The sequence below is a fragment of the Montipora capricornis genome, chromosome 11 (genome assembly GCF_036669925.1).
Source record: "Montipora capricornis isolate CH-2021 chromosome 11, ASM3666992v2, whole genome shotgun sequence".
Lineage (NCBI taxonomy): Eukaryota > Metazoa > Cnidaria > Anthozoa > Scleractinia > Acroporidae > Montipora > Montipora capricornis.
The window spans coordinates 15,126,823-15,143,309 of record NC_090893.1 but is presented as its reverse complement, the minus strand read 5'-3'; the positions used below and the strand labels follow the sequence as shown (position 1 = coordinate 15,143,309).

General features: G+C 39.1%; 1 protein-coding gene across 2 annotated transcripts; it reads left to right on the top strand.

Annotated features, from left to right (window-relative positions):
* The first annotated feature begins 291 nt into the window (after positions 1 to 291).
* Positions 292 to 15,336, top strand: LOC138024955 (uncharacterized). 2 transcript variants are annotated; one of them, XM_068872160.1, is made up of 8 exons: positions 306 to 427; positions 4,274 to 4,351; positions 5,939 to 6,038; positions 11,701 to 11,786; positions 12,348 to 12,446; positions 13,512 to 13,553; positions 13,871 to 13,963; positions 14,821 to 15,336. In XM_068872160.1, the coding sequence occupies exons 2-8, from the start codon at positions 4,292 to 4,294 to the stop codon at positions 14,863 to 14,865; spliced, it is 525 nt and encodes a 174-aa protein (XP_068728261.1). In that variant the 5' UTR covers positions 306 to 427; positions 4,274 to 4,291; the 3' UTR covers positions 14,866 to 15,336. The 2 variants fall into 2 exon arrangements, with proteins under 2 accessions (XP_068728259.1, XP_068728261.1); XM_068872158.1 differs by lacking the exon at positions 4,274 to 4,351 and having other exon boundaries at positions 292 to 427; positions 14,821 to 15,334.
* Positions 15,337 to 16,487: the final 1,151 nt, after the last annotated feature.

Sequence of the window (16,487 nt, the reverse complement as noted above, 5' to 3'; positions counted from 1 at the left end):
AAAATGATTTTCCTCAACTGTAAAGCTTTTCCGGCGTCGGAAAAAAACAAAACTTTCCTCCGCACAACTGGCATTTATTCAAAACAGCACATGAGCTTCGAAAATTAAACCTTCATTAAGTGCCCTGCGAAATAAGCCAATCGGAGCGTAGATTGCATTGCCGCAACCTTTTTTTAGTGGCCAATAAAAAATGGTGTACGGTCGAACTTTACCAGATCTCACATTTCCAGTGACAGAGTGAGATCTGGGTACGAGATTAGACGTAATTTTCACCTATGCAACACGCCATCATTGAGGCTGTATATTTGCCCTCGAACTACTAAACGAACTACCAAGCGCAAATACCGCCATGGCTGTCTTAGTACGCACTTGTTGCTGGGGCTGTGACCTGAAGATTGGAGTTTTGCTGATTGCCATCTTTAGTGTGGTGAGTAAAAGCTTTGCATGAGTTTTCTGGACGGATTGCTTCGTCTTTTGTTTAAGCTAGATGAAATTAGAACGCATGCAAGTCTTTCAGCAATTAGTTCAGTTCTGTTAGGTATTTTGAAAATTTTTAATCAACACTAGAAAGTGGAGTTTTTGTTACAAGATAAGATTTTAAATGGGTCAAATACATACAACATGCTAAAATCAATCTTTTTGACACCGGCATGATTTTTTGCCTATATAAAAGAAATGTTTCGCATTCTTTCTTGTCCACTTTCTGTTGGAAGAGGTAAAATTATCATTTACTATTAAATTGTTATATAACATCAGGTTGTTCAGTGGAACACTGATCATAATTTGTTTGATTTGCAATTCCTTTCAGCCAAACTGTAGAACCTACTCTTATATATAGATGAAATCGAAGGAACGTCGAAGTTTCCATTGAATGGTACAGGGGAGGGTCCAAGTTCTTTTACCTAGTTGGGATGGAAATTTCCATGTGTTCTTTCATCTATGGCTGTATGACATCAGAGGAACATGGAAATTTCCATGTTCTTCAGATCATCTGGTTCAGATCAAAGCACATGGAAATTTCTATGTTCTTTCATCCAGCTGTGATCAAGGGAACGTGAAAATTTCCATTTTCTTCAGATCATCTACCTGATATCAAAGAGCATGGAAATTTTCATGTTCTTTCATCCAGCAGTGATCAAAGGAGCATGGTAATTCCCTTGTTCTTTCATTTAACTCAGGTCGAATGAACATGGAAATTTCCATATCCTTTCAGTCTTTCATTTGAGTTCGAAGGAACACGAGCTAACATGGAAATTTCCGTGTTCTTTGAGCTGAGGTCGAACTGGGAGTATAGAAATTTCCATGCCCTCGTTTTCAGTTGAGGTCGAAGGAACATGGAATTTTTCATGTTTTTATTCATATATATACCAGCTAGAAGAACCGAGAAATCTTGAGTCTTCATTTATTATGTCCATGTTTCTCAGACTGTAAAAAATTATATATCTTACCTTGAAGGGTAGTCATCTCATTTCTGTTTGCACAACATTGGCGATAATACGCAATGTGTACCACGTTTTTTGTGCTGATGGCAAAAGAACTCTTTTTCATTGAATCCTTCCCATCAAAATGCTCACAGAACATAAAAAGGTGGTAAAAAACTTAAAACATTGGCATTAGTAGGAAGTAGAGCAAGTATGTAGATTTTGGCTAAAAAAAACATGAAAAGGGATTTTTTTACCGCAAAATGAATAATAATGGAAAATAATGGCCCAAAAGTGTATTTACTACCACAAAAATGGTGTTTTTTTCTGGCACAATGATAGTGGCAAATCGCTTTATGTGTGCCGAAAAATCTCATTTTAGAATGTCCCCGACGGTTTTAGAACGTGTTTTAAGCCTTTCTTTCAGTATTCTTTTTAGGCCTCCTCGCCACCAGTGCAATTCAATAATTTTTGATTGTTCATATTTGTATCTTAATTTATTTTTCGTGTGGCAAATAAATAAATAAATACACAAATTTCTCGTCTGCGGCGTTTTTGCAACAGGCGAAATAAGTTTTAACTTGAGAAAATTGACTTCAACAACATCCGAGAGAAATCCAAAAAAAAAATTCACTTAATCGGAAAAAAATGGTAACATATTTCAGGTTTTTTAAACTCAAGTGAGATAATCATTTAATGTGTGGCGTTTCCGTGAGACTCCCTAAGGGCCAGTTCTTCTATGTGATAACGCTCGGATCAACAAGTGATTCACAGGCGGACAAGGGTAATTAATGTAAAGAGACAGTTAAGTAGATCCCTTGAGACACAACGTATGACCCCCAGGAGGATCGCAGTCCAAGTTGAGGCGAAATTGAGAGAAAGTTACAGGAAACTCAACACTGGATAACTTCAATTATTTTTGATTGTTTATATTTGTATCTTAATTTATTTTTCGTGTGGCAAATAAATAAATAAATAAATAAATAAATACACAAATTTCTCGTCTGAGGCGTTTTTGCAAAAGGCGAAATAAGTGATAACTTGAGAAAATTGACTTCAACAACATCCGAGAGAAATGCAAAAAAAAGGTTCACTTAATCGGAAAAAATGGTGACATATTTCAGGTTTTTTAAACTCAAGTGAGATAGACAAAAAAAATTATAGGATTTTTCGTTTTCAGTGTAGATCACAAATTAAAAAGGTGTCTTGCATTTTCTAGATCCAGGTTTTATTGAAAAGTAATTAACTCTGACCGCAGCTAAAAGTGTGCGTGGCCTAATTGGTTTCCGCTTTCTTGACGTAATTTTAACCTATGTAACACGCCCTCATTGAGGTTGTTTATTTGCTCTCGAACTACTAAACGAACTACAAAGCGCAAATACCGCCATGGCTGTCTTAGTACGCAGTTGTTTGTGCGGCTGTCACCTGAAGACTGGAGTTTTGCTTCGATTTGCTGATTGCCATCATTTGGCGGTCCAGAAAAAGATCCCTCAAAATGACGCCAAAAACAGCTCGAAACACAAGCAGCCCAAGCTCGGTATACGATTTATAGACTTTGTGTGGCAAAATTAACTTTGATCTTATAAATGCTAAAATAAGCTGTAAATGTAGAAATAAACTTCACATATTTGAAATCATTTGGCCAACTGATTAGAGTGCAGAATGTAATACGTTCGCCATCATGCTATAACGGCCGTAGCCACACATCTAGCTGAACGTATGGGAAGATTATAGAAAGCCGAACATTACTTGGAATTTATCCGCCAAAAATCGCTCTGTGGTCCCGAAGTAGAGTTGATGTGATACGAAATTTATCTGGCCTTAAGGCTGTGGTGTTTTTATGGCGATTCTGCTCGTTGCTTTGCCGGACGCGAGAGCGATTTGTGGGACGAGATCGCCGCGAGTCACCAGCCTTTCTTCTCTTTATGAGGGGAAATGAGAACTAACGACATCGTAAAAATTCGAAAGCCACAAACCCATCTAAAACGGGCACTGTTTGCCCTCCGATTGCACAGAATAGACGAGGACAACTCTACGTAGAAGTAAGTGAAATTTATTTCTACATTTACAGCTTATTTTAGCACTTATAAGCTCAAAGTTAACTTTCCTATACAAAGTCTATGAATCGTATACCGAGCTTAGGCTGCCTGTGCTCGGAACGACCAAATAAACATAATAAAGGACTCAGTTGACACTTTGTTTGATCTCTCATTGAATTATTTGCTTTCAAACTTTATGAGTTTTATCAACATGCGAGGCAGCGACGCGTGCGAGGCACCATGCGAGGCGTGCGAGGCAAGAAGCGAACCATGCGAGTCTTGGCTGCGAGCCATGCGAGCCATGCAAGCCATGACTGCGAGTTAGCATCCGAGTCACAAAGTTATTGAAAGCTAACCGTTTTAAAATGGGTGCTTAGACTTAATAACTGTTTATCAGCGCTATTTGAAATGGGTGCTTAGACTTAAATGCGAAATTAGCATGCCTCGCACGCCTCGCTGCCTCGCACTTTGTAACGACCCAAACTTTATTACGGTGCAAATCGCAACAGCTGTAACTTTCTTTTGTATGTATCTTTCTGCAGATCGATAACAACACCAGCGCCCATGACCAAACTTTCCGAATTTTTAAGTCCAAATCACATAACATTTTCATTCATAAGAGTATAATTTGATTATCTAGCGCGATTGTCAACACGACAAAGACTGCAGGAAGTGGTTCGCGGCATTTAAAAAACATGTGCTCACAAAACCTAACCTTATTAATAATTTCTCGACGTTATATATGTGGCTCGTTAGTGCAAACAAAATTGCTTTTTATAGACTGTTCAAAAACGCTTTTTTTTTTTTTTACAGAAAACCCTCTGTTAAAGGATGGGAAAAATACCAGGGAAACAATTTCAAGCAATTTTAAAACGTCAGCTGCAAATCAAGGTCAGTGATAAAGATAAAATATGCATACGAGTTGTTTTTGTGAACACATGTTTTTAAAATGCCGCGGACCACTTCGTGCCTTATTTTCGCATTGAAAATCGAGCTAGATCATCAAATTTAAACTCTTATGAATGAAAATTTCATAATTTGGACCTAAAAATTCGGAAAGTTTGGTTAAAAAACGGTTTTGAACACGGTCAGTATAAAATGCAGGCTACAGACTGCAGATTGCATATTGGGTCTAAAATGCAGAATGGGTTTAAAATGCAGACTGCGGCCGAGGCCTATTTTGTACCAATTCTGCATTTTAGACCCAATCTGCAGTCTGCACTTTATACTTACCGTTTGAACATCTGTTTAATTTCTGCCCACCTGAAGACCGCAGCTAATTAATTATGCAAAAACACAATTGTCATTGTTTGTCGTCATGGAAAAATGGAAAAGCCTACTTTATAACCTTTAAAATGAGATATTGTAAGCCACAATGCTATAAATATAAGTAATATAAGTCCAAAAAAAGTTAATTAGTTTCATGGGAGTTTGAGGACCCATGTTTTCAATTCTAGTGCGTTGGTGCCTCTGGTTTGACGAGCTACAGTTCAACTTCAATTGCGTACCTTAGGGCTGGAAGAAGTTGGTAAAATACTATTTAGCAATGCGTTGAGCCAAAAAGGCGTTGAAGATATTCCAGGGCAAGAAATGTGCAGGGAAATATGTTTCACGAAAATATTTCTTATATTATTTTGCAAATACTTAGGACCCCGTACTGCTTTGTCTTTTTTTAAGTCGAAGAGGCAGCTTCTTCCATGCACTTAAGCGTATCTACAATAGCTCGTATCGGATTGTAATTAAGTAATCACCCTGGCTGCGCGATTACGTAAGTTTTGCAGCTTATCATTCAGTTGTCCACTCAAGACAGTCCCTTGCACGTAGACTGTAATAATCAACATAGGGTGTAGTAATGTTAAGGCATTATGAATTTGAATCTCAGTGATTAGCTGAGATACTTCGGTAGCATGATTTAGTGACCACGAAAGCCGGTCATCAATGGTGAAACCGAGGGATTTAGCGTGATCAGCTTACCTAATCATTTCATCATCAATTTTTGCATCAGCCTCATCACATTGACTGACAAGTGCTAAAAGATTCGTAAGTTTGTCAGTTATAAGACCACGTAACACGTGTTCTGTTATCTTGCAATCGAGGCCCAATGGCAAAGGCTCTAAATTTTTCACGGTATCCAACCAAAACTGAAAATCGACTGGATGAGCTGAGGCCGAATTAACCTCTAATGAAGTCCTCTTGCTTTCAAAACGGCGCTTACCAAGTTTTCCAAAGGCTTGGGAAGTAAAGAGTTGTTTTCGCCCTATTACGTAGGAGCAGCTACTTGCTTCATTAATTTGTCTTCCTGTTTTCGTGCATCGGTAAATTTCTTAGGGTTTCGGACGTAAGAAAAATGGGCTTTGAAGAGAGTTTTCTGCATTCTGGCCGTACGAAATTGAGATAAAGCTTGCAGCCTGGGCTTGTTGGTTCGCACAGCACTAGCGAGCAAAGTCCTTTTTATTTTGTACTTATTTCTTATAACAGATCGGTGGAGGATATGAGATCTATTCAAGGTCCCACAAGGCAAGTGAACTTACAAGTTTACCCGAGAAGGACAGGGAAGATCCCGAATTACAGGTGTTAAGTAAGTAGAATGGCAATCCTTAAAGTGCTTCTGTGAAAAAAAAAAAAAAAAAAAAAAAAAAATGAAGGGCCAACGCTCTAGGGCCTGATGGGTTACCGCCTGATTGCAAATGCTGCAAAACCGGCAACAAAGTTATTTCTCAAACAAGTCCGAACGCACAAAAAGAGTGCGACGACCCGATCGGAGATCGAAGACGTTACGGTGCAATTATACTTACAAGTTTGCGCGAAGAGGTCTGGGAAGATCCCAAATTTCATAACCCTTTCAACGCCAAAGGCGTCCCCATTGACGAGTAAAATCGTCTGGCGTTAGACAGAATAAAATCTGTAAGTGTCAATTGGCATTTATGGCGGTGAAAGGGTTAAACTATCAAGATGGTAAGTGGGATGGCAATCCTTACTAAATCAAATTTATAGTTAATAGCGAGGAAGAATAGTTTTCGATTGCGAATGCCACAAAATCAAAAGCAAAGTCATTTCACAAACAAGCCCCATCGCGAGAAAACAGTGCGATGACCTAATCGGAGATCGAACTCGCAACGTTTCATGTAACCTCATCGTGCTCGCCGATAAGTCCAGCTTGCAGCGTCTTCGATCGAATTCCTTTTGCTTTTCATTGGTCAAGACGTTTCAAAAGCGAGAAAATTTTAGCCAACTTAAGTGCTTTCATTTTTGTTATGGCAAACAAATTTACGGAATTTTTGTTTAATAAATATTTTTTACTACGATGTCTATGTTTCCAAATTTAATCCTTGATCCCATTGGATAAAAATCGAGAGCTCAAACAAAGACCACAAAAGTGACGAAAAAGTCATCAAAAATATATCTTCGCATTAATCTACTAAATTTTTGCAATTATTTCAAGTCATCTGTCATGGAAAATGTGTACATACTTTCCAGGCATAAAATTGATAGGAACTTTGTTGATGTTTAGAGAGAAGATTGAAATCGTATCGTCAGATGTTCACGTCTCAACTTTGGTCATTTTACGACAGGAACTAGGGACGAGGGAGTTTAAGAAATGACCACGGTGGCGGCGGCAATAACACCACGAAACAATGATATCATTGGTTAAAGAGCAGAAATAATAGTGCTGCACGTGCAGCACGGATTTTAGCAAATATTTTTTGCGGTCGTCGCTAGCTTTGCATAACGACGACGTGAAATCACCAAATTTGAGGTCTTCACGACAACGTGAGCATGCAACAGAGTCTAATCATTCTTTCTCTATTTTCACTCTAAAACTGCTCGTGCCTTACTTCTCCAAATTGTAAGGCGTGAACGAGATGGAATAATTGCGAAATACTTACGATAAAAACAAAGTTGTCTTTTGAGGTAACGTTTTCGCCGACGTTGCCGTCGCCGTCGTAGATCCTAAGGTCCCTACTTCAAAATCTACGTCGGCGGCGTCGACGAAACGTCACCACAAAAGATAATTTTGCAAGCTTGGAGATAATGACCATGTTTTCACGACAGCCGTTGTCTCGCTTACTAGGGAGCTTTAGCAACGACAACGGAGACGGCGACTAGAACGTCACAAATTTGCATATTCTGTAGGCAAAAACAATATCTTTGCACGCTATGCACGTGCGTTTTTTTTTTTTTTTTGTCCATTTCGTTGCCGTCGTCAGCAAAACGACAACGTGAAATAGCCAAATTTGAGGTTTTATGGAGGTCGTCAGCACTTCAGGATAAATTGTCACTTTCTCCCCCAAAATAAAGCTTGACTCAATCGGTTTCATTCTTGAGGGACTGCCACACCATTGTCGTGTTAAAAAGCTTGGAATAGTCTCGAAGTGATTACAATAATTGGAATTTATGTTTTGAGATGACTTTCTCTTTGCCGTTCCCGTCGTCGTTGTTAAAGCTCCCTACTATTCCTGAAAGAGGTTTGTTTGCAGAATTCGTGAAGCGACTTAAAAATGATACGTGTTTTCATGGTTAAGAACGAGGAGAGAGCATGTGATAATGCAATACACGATAATAAAAATGGCACGCCTGTTGTATTTCCGATTTGAATAACCGCAAGCGACTCCTCATTGGCCGAAAGTAATTGCCGTAATGTATCTGGTTTTGAGGCTTAAATTTAATGAGAATTCTATTGAAATTTGCCGACTCGCTTAACTTTAAGCGACTTGGGAAGGGAACTGTTTTCAAGGAATTTTCAGTTGAGCCGCTCGTGAAAACACGGCCACTACCTACCTCGTTGTTATGCAGAGTTAAACTGTGTTCTGTACGTGCAGCACGCCGGGTTTTTTTATCCTCCAAAGAACAACGGGGGCTAATGTTGCGCATGCGCCTCATCACCCCGAAAACCCTTGAAATTCGGTCAAATTCATTCGAAACGAGGGAACATTTGAAATGGGAGATGTAGTGCTGGCATCGTTAATATTCTTCGCCTCTTTCCAAAAGGACGGAAAAAACAATGAATGCAAAGATGATGAGTCATTTGAAAGACTTGGGCATTACCTTATCTTTATTATATGGCTTGTGTTTGTAGCCGATATAACGCGCGCTCTGATTGGCTAATTGTGACTGAATTGTAGGGCATTATTCTCCCGTAATACCCACGGGCCGATTACAGGCTTACAAAAACAAGGCAAAAGGTAATGAAAAAGCCATATAATAAACTACTTACTCACCGAGCTAGCTCGAGCCGTACTGGTGAATATTGGCCCTCGGTCGTTTTTGTACGGACCGAGCGCAGCGAGGTCCGTACTGCCACGACCTCGGGCCAATATACCCCAGTACGGCCCTCGCGCTCGGTTAGTAAGAAGTTATTATGACCGATACTGGTTCAATACAACGGGAAATACGGCAAAGGATCACAAATGAAGCGAAGATAACGAGTCAAAAGTGTGGCGATGAACTGCAGAACTTGCAAGGAGCAGAGGATAGTTTTGCCTTCCTGGCGTTGTTTTTCCTTATTTAAGAGACCTCAGAATAGAGTGCTGTTTAATAAGAAAGTAAGTCGGATTTAAATTGAAATGTGAGTTTACATTAAAAAAATATGGATAAACTGGCGTTCAAGTGAAAACAACGGTAAATCAGCTAAACAAGATGGAGTCGAAAAATGGCAGCCCACTGGTGAAGAACATCTCAATTCGCTATAAAGCTTCCCAACCTTGAAATTTTGAATCACACGGTCGACTTAGAGTGGGGAATTGTTCTGGAGAAGAAATAGGGCTGATTTTGAATCGTGAAGCAAACAGATTAAGCCAAGACGCAAGGCTTTACTTTACGAGTGCTCCAGATTATTTAAATTTCCTTGGCAAAAAATATTTTGATTCCCTTTTTCGAGACTTTTGTCATAGGCCGTGATACGGGAATTCCCGCTTGCTGCAGTAAGCCCAACAACCAAAGAAAAGGTTTGTGTAAAGAAATTGTCATTTAAAGTGGCAAGGTTCAACACAGCAGGTTTCGTGCGATACGGTGTTGTCTACAAAATGGCTCCAGATCTTGTTATGATCATAGTATCATCTAACTCTGCCCTATTGTGTCTTTGACTTGGCAAACTTTCATGTTTGATAATTAAATCACTGAAAAAACATTAAATTTGAAGCTTTTTTCAATTTGTATTTTGTCATATTGCCCTAAGCTGCGAAAATTTCAAGTTGATGAGATGACGCGCACAAGTAATTTTAACTCGGAGAAAGAAACTCAAGTCGGCAGCTCATGTCATGCGTTCTCGTGGCCAAATCTTAGAATGTGATTCCTGATACGGGAATCGCCTTTAACAGCCGACACACAAATATCAGAAGAATAATTTGAGTTAAACAGTTTAAATTTAAAAGTGGCAAGGCGCGCCTAAGCGACCAGCAAAGCGAGCCTATTGTCCTATTGAAATCTGTCACTTCGGACCGGGTGTGTGTGCTTAACCTTAGCGATGATGTTAATCCATTTACTAACTCTGTTACAAATATAATGAATATGATCATGCCAGTAAAGGTGATGGCCAATATAGATATCATACCCAAGTATCTAAAGATTGAAACTTGTTCAAGGCATTGACCAGGTTAAGTTAATGAAGTAAGTAAGTTGAAATTTACTTTCTGATGAGGACTGAAGAGCCTGAGATATTTAGTTTTCATTAAATTTAAAGTTAATAAATCTTGGTAGTTCAGGGCTAATGTACATGTGAGTTAGAAGTTCGTCTATATATAGGGAAGATGATGTGCCAACCACAGGAACAAAACACCCTTTCTTTCAACATAGGCAGCCCAAGTTCGCGTCACTAGAGAGCGTGTAATAATTAATCACTACTACTAGTCTTATAACGCGTTTAAATTCTCAACGGCTGCCTGTCACGCAACACCGCTTGCACTCAAAGGTCATCTTCCCACTAGTAATTAATTATTACACGCTCTCTGGTGACGCGAACTTGTGTTGCCTATGGTTTCAACAGCCAGTGAGCCTCTGGTTGGCACATTAATGACAATAGGTAAACAATGTCTTCCCTTCAGTGTTTTGGCATGCTGCGTTGTAGAGGTTTCCCCTACTCATAATGTATAATTTCAACAAATTGCTATTAACAGGGTGTCAAGTGGGTAAAATGGTGAGAAAATGAGAAAAGCGGGTTTTTTATTACCTAAAAGTAAGAACAAACTTGCAGCATTTGCACGTGAATAGGAAAAGTAATGAAAATGCCTAACTGAAGTCATTATTGAGAGGTTCAAAACTATTGTTTTTAAATCAACATGAAGTACAAGCTTACTACATTTTTCTCCAGCCATGAGCACAAAAAATGAATAATTTTTTTTTCCTGAAAAACAATCGAATTTAAAAGGCTCAGAAAAATAGGAAATAAAAATAGCTTGCACATTTATGAACTACCTACAGGTTACTGCAGTACCCTTATTATCTACCCTCCGATTTCAATCCATGGCGACTTAGTAAATCCTCCACACACTTTGCTTTTAATAAATTGTAACTAGTAGTTGAAATGTAGAAACTGGTGAAGAAGATGACGTTAATAACGCTGGTATTTCTTATAAGGTTTCTGTGAACAAGAAGGAAGGTAAAAGACATTAATTTTCTAAAGGACATTTAATAGGCTACGCTAGCTTATGTTGGCTTGGGATTATATACAAAACGAAAGGAATAGCGAATCTTATCTTAGAAGACTTGACAACACGGCCTCGGCTGAACAACCACCTCAATCGATCTATGACAACATTCAGAAACATTTCAACTCGGAAATCTGCCCAAATCAATTGTGAATGAAGCCACGGACGAAAAATCGATCGCACGAAAGTGAAAGACTTAAAAGAAATCAGCTGCTACCACTGAAATACCGCTATTCCGAAAGAAGAAAAGGTGTACACGTCGCTGCTGCAATAGAAATCCCTGGAGCAAGTAATCGAGCAAGACATCTTTGGTCGCCATTTTGTTTGTTGTTTCGCGCACGCGCGTGTGAAAAAAACCTGGGTACAAGCAAAACCATCAACCAATCAAACAAAAGTCTCCTTTGTTCCAATAAAGTGATTTGAAACGCACGTGCAGGGTGTGCAGACACATTGTTTTTCCTCATCAAGCCTCTCGTCAATTAGCTTCCTGTTGCAAACTAGTAGCTAGTGTTTTGCCCTTCTCTTTCTACTGTCTCTGAGAAAGAATCGACAGTCAAGCTTTTTCTTTAAATCTCAACTGTTTTCTTTTCTTTTTAGCTATTATCAACCTGATCAAAACTGATGGAGTTTTCAATATCATTGTGGTTTTGACAAGCTTATTACTACTTGGAGCCTTCAAATCGGTAAGCGCCTTTCAACTTACCCCTTACGCTAAAATTCCTTTAATTAACAGCGATCAAGCAATTTTTTCAATCATTTTTTGTATGCAAGACTGTTTCCCAAGATCAGACAAAACGTGAGATCCTGGTTATATACATTTTTGTTAATGTCATTACCCTGGTCTGGTAATTACTGTAGCATAGCAAATTAGTATTTATTCATGTTTCAAATATTTTTACATTACAGTTTAATGATAATTGGCATTTCAGTTCTTCGATTTTTTTTTAATTTCTTATGATTATGTAATGTATTTTGATAATGTATTGGTTAATCTTTGCGACTAGCCATTTGCATATCATTCTTCTTGTTCTTCTTGTTCTCATTGTTCTCCCTGTTCTTCTTGTTCTTCTTGTTTTTGTTTTTGTTCTTGTTCTTGTTCTTGTAATTCAATGTTGAATTTTAGTAGTAAGCCAGAGGCTTTACACTGGAGTCGAAAATCCAATAGCATTCCTACAATCTCAATTACGTACATGTACACCGATTTTCATGTTGTTGGATAAATACATCTCTATTCCACTCCACAGAAAAATCGCTTCTTGGTCCTTCCATATCTTGTCTGGCATGTGGTTCTCTTCGGTTACTACCTGGGAGTGACGATTTTCTTTATAATTGTCAGGAATTTGGTATGTATTTTAGGTTCTGGGCTAAATAATGTTGAATATTACCGTATTAACATCGGATTCGACAATAAGAGATATTTTCAAGCATAGTGCGCGATTTATTCTTTGACCCGAAATTTGTTGACGTTCCGAACCATGAAGGCCGCGAATAACAAAATCTCAAGACCTTCGGTGCATTCTCAGAATTATACAATTTACAATCAATGTGCATTAGAATTTCCACATCAATTGCATGAAGGTGGTTGGCAACGTTTATGGAAATGGATCATTGCTAAGGCTGTGACATTTTCGAAACTGCAAGAGGACGTTATTCCATGTATTGAAGGAACGTATTGCAACCCCCGAGGACGGGAATAACTGAATGCTGTACTGTTTACTACTTAGCGCATTCGCGCTATATAGTGCGCTGTTGAAGAAATCTTCAGCTTGCCTTTTTTTTTTGTTTTTGTTGATTGCATGTTGCTTATCCTAATTATGCAGGAACCCATGACCCGGAGCCTACAACTCTACTATGTTCGTGTCACGGCGTTTTCACAGACCGATTTATTTTTAGATATAATTTCCCGCTAACGAGACTCCCACAGGAGCCCGATGACCAATTACAAGAAATTAAGCTGACGTCATAGGGTCACCAAACTGGAAATGCCTTTGTTTTTTCCGGAAAAGATAGTCTAAAAATAGATCAGTCTGTAAAAATGCCGTTACATAGGCCCAGTATGGGAGCTGTAGGCTCCGGGTCATGGGTTCCTGAATTATGTTGTTGGGAGGCGCGGTGGCCTCATGGTTAGTGTGCTCGACTCCGGATCGAGTGGTCCGGGTTCGGGGCCTGGCAGGGGACATTGTGTTGTGTTCTTGGGCAAGACACTTTACTCTCACGGTGCCTCTCTCCACCCAGGTGTATAAATGGGTACCGGCGTAATGCTGGGGGTAACCCTGCGATGGACTAGCATCCCATCCAGGGGGGAGTACAAATACTCCTAGTCGCTTCATGCTACAGAAACCGGAGATAAGCGCCGACCTGATGAGCCTTCTGGCTCGTAAGCGGAGACTTTACCTTGTTTCTTTCAGGTTGCAATAGTTATTTCCAATGCTATCTACTGGGTTTTTTCGGTAAGTGCACAACTCAACTGTTGAATTTGTTTATTTATCTATTTATTTAATTCATCACAAAAGTGCCAGCGAGTCCAGGTTTGAAAGGAAAAAGGGCAACTTTTTCAAGATGCAAACCGTCTTCATCTGTTTCATTATTTGATGAAGGCAACTTTAACAAATAGCTTGGATGTACAACTATTTTTCACAGGAACTGCAAAAGTCAGGAACTGATCTTTTTTCTGCAATGTATACGTAATCAGTCATCCTGTGCGATGATTTTTTCTTTTTTTCTTTTTTGCTTTCAATTCTCATTGGTTTTTCATTACCTGTTACAGGTTTATTTTCTTATCGTGGTGTACTCGTTCCACGAAGCCCTTCGTGAGGACCCGTCTGGTGCGACCGCGGGATATGGTCCCGAAAATCCCCCGGTAAGGAATGCAAAGGGCGGTTGGCAATCAAGTGTAAAAATAACTTTGCGATTGAATTTAAATTTCTACGCTTGGCTTAACTAAGATACTTCACTTCACATTTATAAATAAATATATAAATCATAAATGATTAATTATCTGACAGCTCCCTCCCGAGGCTTTTTGGGGCCAAAGAAAGTGATGCAATAAACACGACAAAATTCTAGGAATCCCAACATTAGCGAGGAAGACCAACCATCCCAATAGCAGGACTTGATTTCAATTCTTGTACACTGGTCACGCAGCTACACGGCCTCCCAACCGATGCGACTACAGGCGGACCACCCTCTGTTGATGTGGTTGTTATCGATCTGGCGACAAAGGGTGGAAAGCGCCATCCACTGGATAAATCACTATCGATTGGATACCTCAATTGGCTTTGCTAGCGTTCATTCGCTCGATAGTGATTTATCCGCTTGATAGCGTTCTCCCCCTTTCGAACAACCAAGGCCTGCGGGTAAGAAATACAGAGGAATTAATATATAGATCGAAACAACCGCGCCAACAGAGTGTGGTCTGCCTGTAATGCGACCAAGTCCGAAAGCAACATCATTTGTAACCTATTTGCATTCCTTTTTTTTTCCCCGCTCAGCGCATGTAGCAGGTGTTTTCCTCGTGCCGTGCTACGATAAGATTCCTATTGTTTCATCGGTATCTGTTTTGATTGTGCGAAGTAATCAATTGAGTTTAAGTTCTAGTTTTACCGCTCAAAGTGCAAATCATTTTGGCATTTTTGCAGAGAAACACAATTCTAGTACTTAAAATTTACTAAAAACAAAGTTTGGAATTACAATGAAATCTCTTTTTTTCATACACAGGGGCAAGTTGCCAGCGCACCTACTCCTCCTGCTGTACCGTATTAGTCATTCGCTTAAGCGTGCTTATTATGAGTTCTTTTTCCTCTGATGCCTTTTACAAGTGTCAAGTTACCGTGAATTTTAGGTACAGATATTAAAAAGCAACTAAAAAGCGTGTATTCACTGAAACATCTGTGGTATTTTTTTTGTTTTTTTTTTGTTTTTGTTTTTTTTTTGTTGTTTTTAGTTGGGATTTGTAACATTTTGCAATAAAGTTGTAAAGTCGTAAGGTGGCACCCTTACATAATTTGTTTGATATTTGAGTTGGGGGATACAGCCTGCTTCGCACTAATGACGCAATCACAAGGGAAAGCATAAGTAGCTTATTTCCAGTTAAAACGAACGTCGACATAAGCTTAAGCATTATGGCATTTTGTTTAAATGCTCAGACGCAGGGAATTTGGAACGAGTGCTTTAATTGGCCAGGCGTAGAAAACTCCCTTGTGCCTATACCGTATTTCGTTTCCACACGCCAAAAGGCTAACGCAAGCACATACAACAACAGATTTTGATCTTTATGCTTATGTTCATTCTTGCGTCGAGGCTCTTCTCATCGCGAAATCAGAGATGTTACGCTTGCGCATGCGCACCTGCTTGGCAGGGTCCCATGGAAAACAAAAATCTTTGTTCCCCTTGGGGACAGTCATTAAGTGCTTGTTGCAACCTTAAAAAAAAGCTGACATACTTGAAAAGAAAAGAAGCTGAAGACCGCTTTGCTCTTGCCAGGTTCCTTTGGAGAAGCATGGTATATTCAAATTGTGTTGTTTTTCGGGGGAACAACCTGTTCCTAATGTTAAATTTACTAGGGAAAGGGTTGACTCGAGGAACTAGTGGAGACCATAGATTCTCCCCTTGATGAGCTCCTGTCGATCCCTAAATTCACCTTTTGACGTCAGAATATAAATTTCTGGCGAATCCCACTGAAGGTTAAGATTTCATAGCAAAAAAATGCAGCACGTTTTCGAAGCGGCGTTCTAAAACACAGGTCAGGGCAGGTCTGGTAAATAGGAAGAACAATTTTTCTGCTATGGAAAAAGCGTGAATTATGAATGAAATTAATCCTATGATCGTAGGTTAACTTAGAATAGCGGACTAGTAATTCAATTTGCCTTCGAAGGTTGCATTCAAATGCCATTATCTTTTTCCACACAGTACTTTCCAAATATGGCCGCGCGAAGTCAGCCATCGCAAAAAAATGATTGTTTTTTTTTTTCTTCGCAAAAAGTATTTTCAGTTAGGGGGAAAGAAATACATCATTTTAAAGCTACGAAAATAAGCTTTCCAAAAACATATAACTTCTTTACATAGAACTCCAACATTTTATAAAAAAGAAAGTTGAAAGAAAAAAACTTAACAAAAAAATAGCATTAAAATCAGTTTTCCCCACAAATTTGGTCATTTCAACGTCAATTACGAATTTTCAAGTGACCAACAAAAATGTTCCCCATTTTATCAGCTTTCTTTGACCAAAATTTGACAAAAAACTGATGAGGCACGAATATTTTTGGATTTTTAGTAGGAATCGGATTAGCGATCAATGCGTAATATGATAATGCAATAAAAGTGTCAAATTTGCGACCCGTTGCTAACGGCAACGGAAGCGATCACGTTACGAATAATTGACCTCT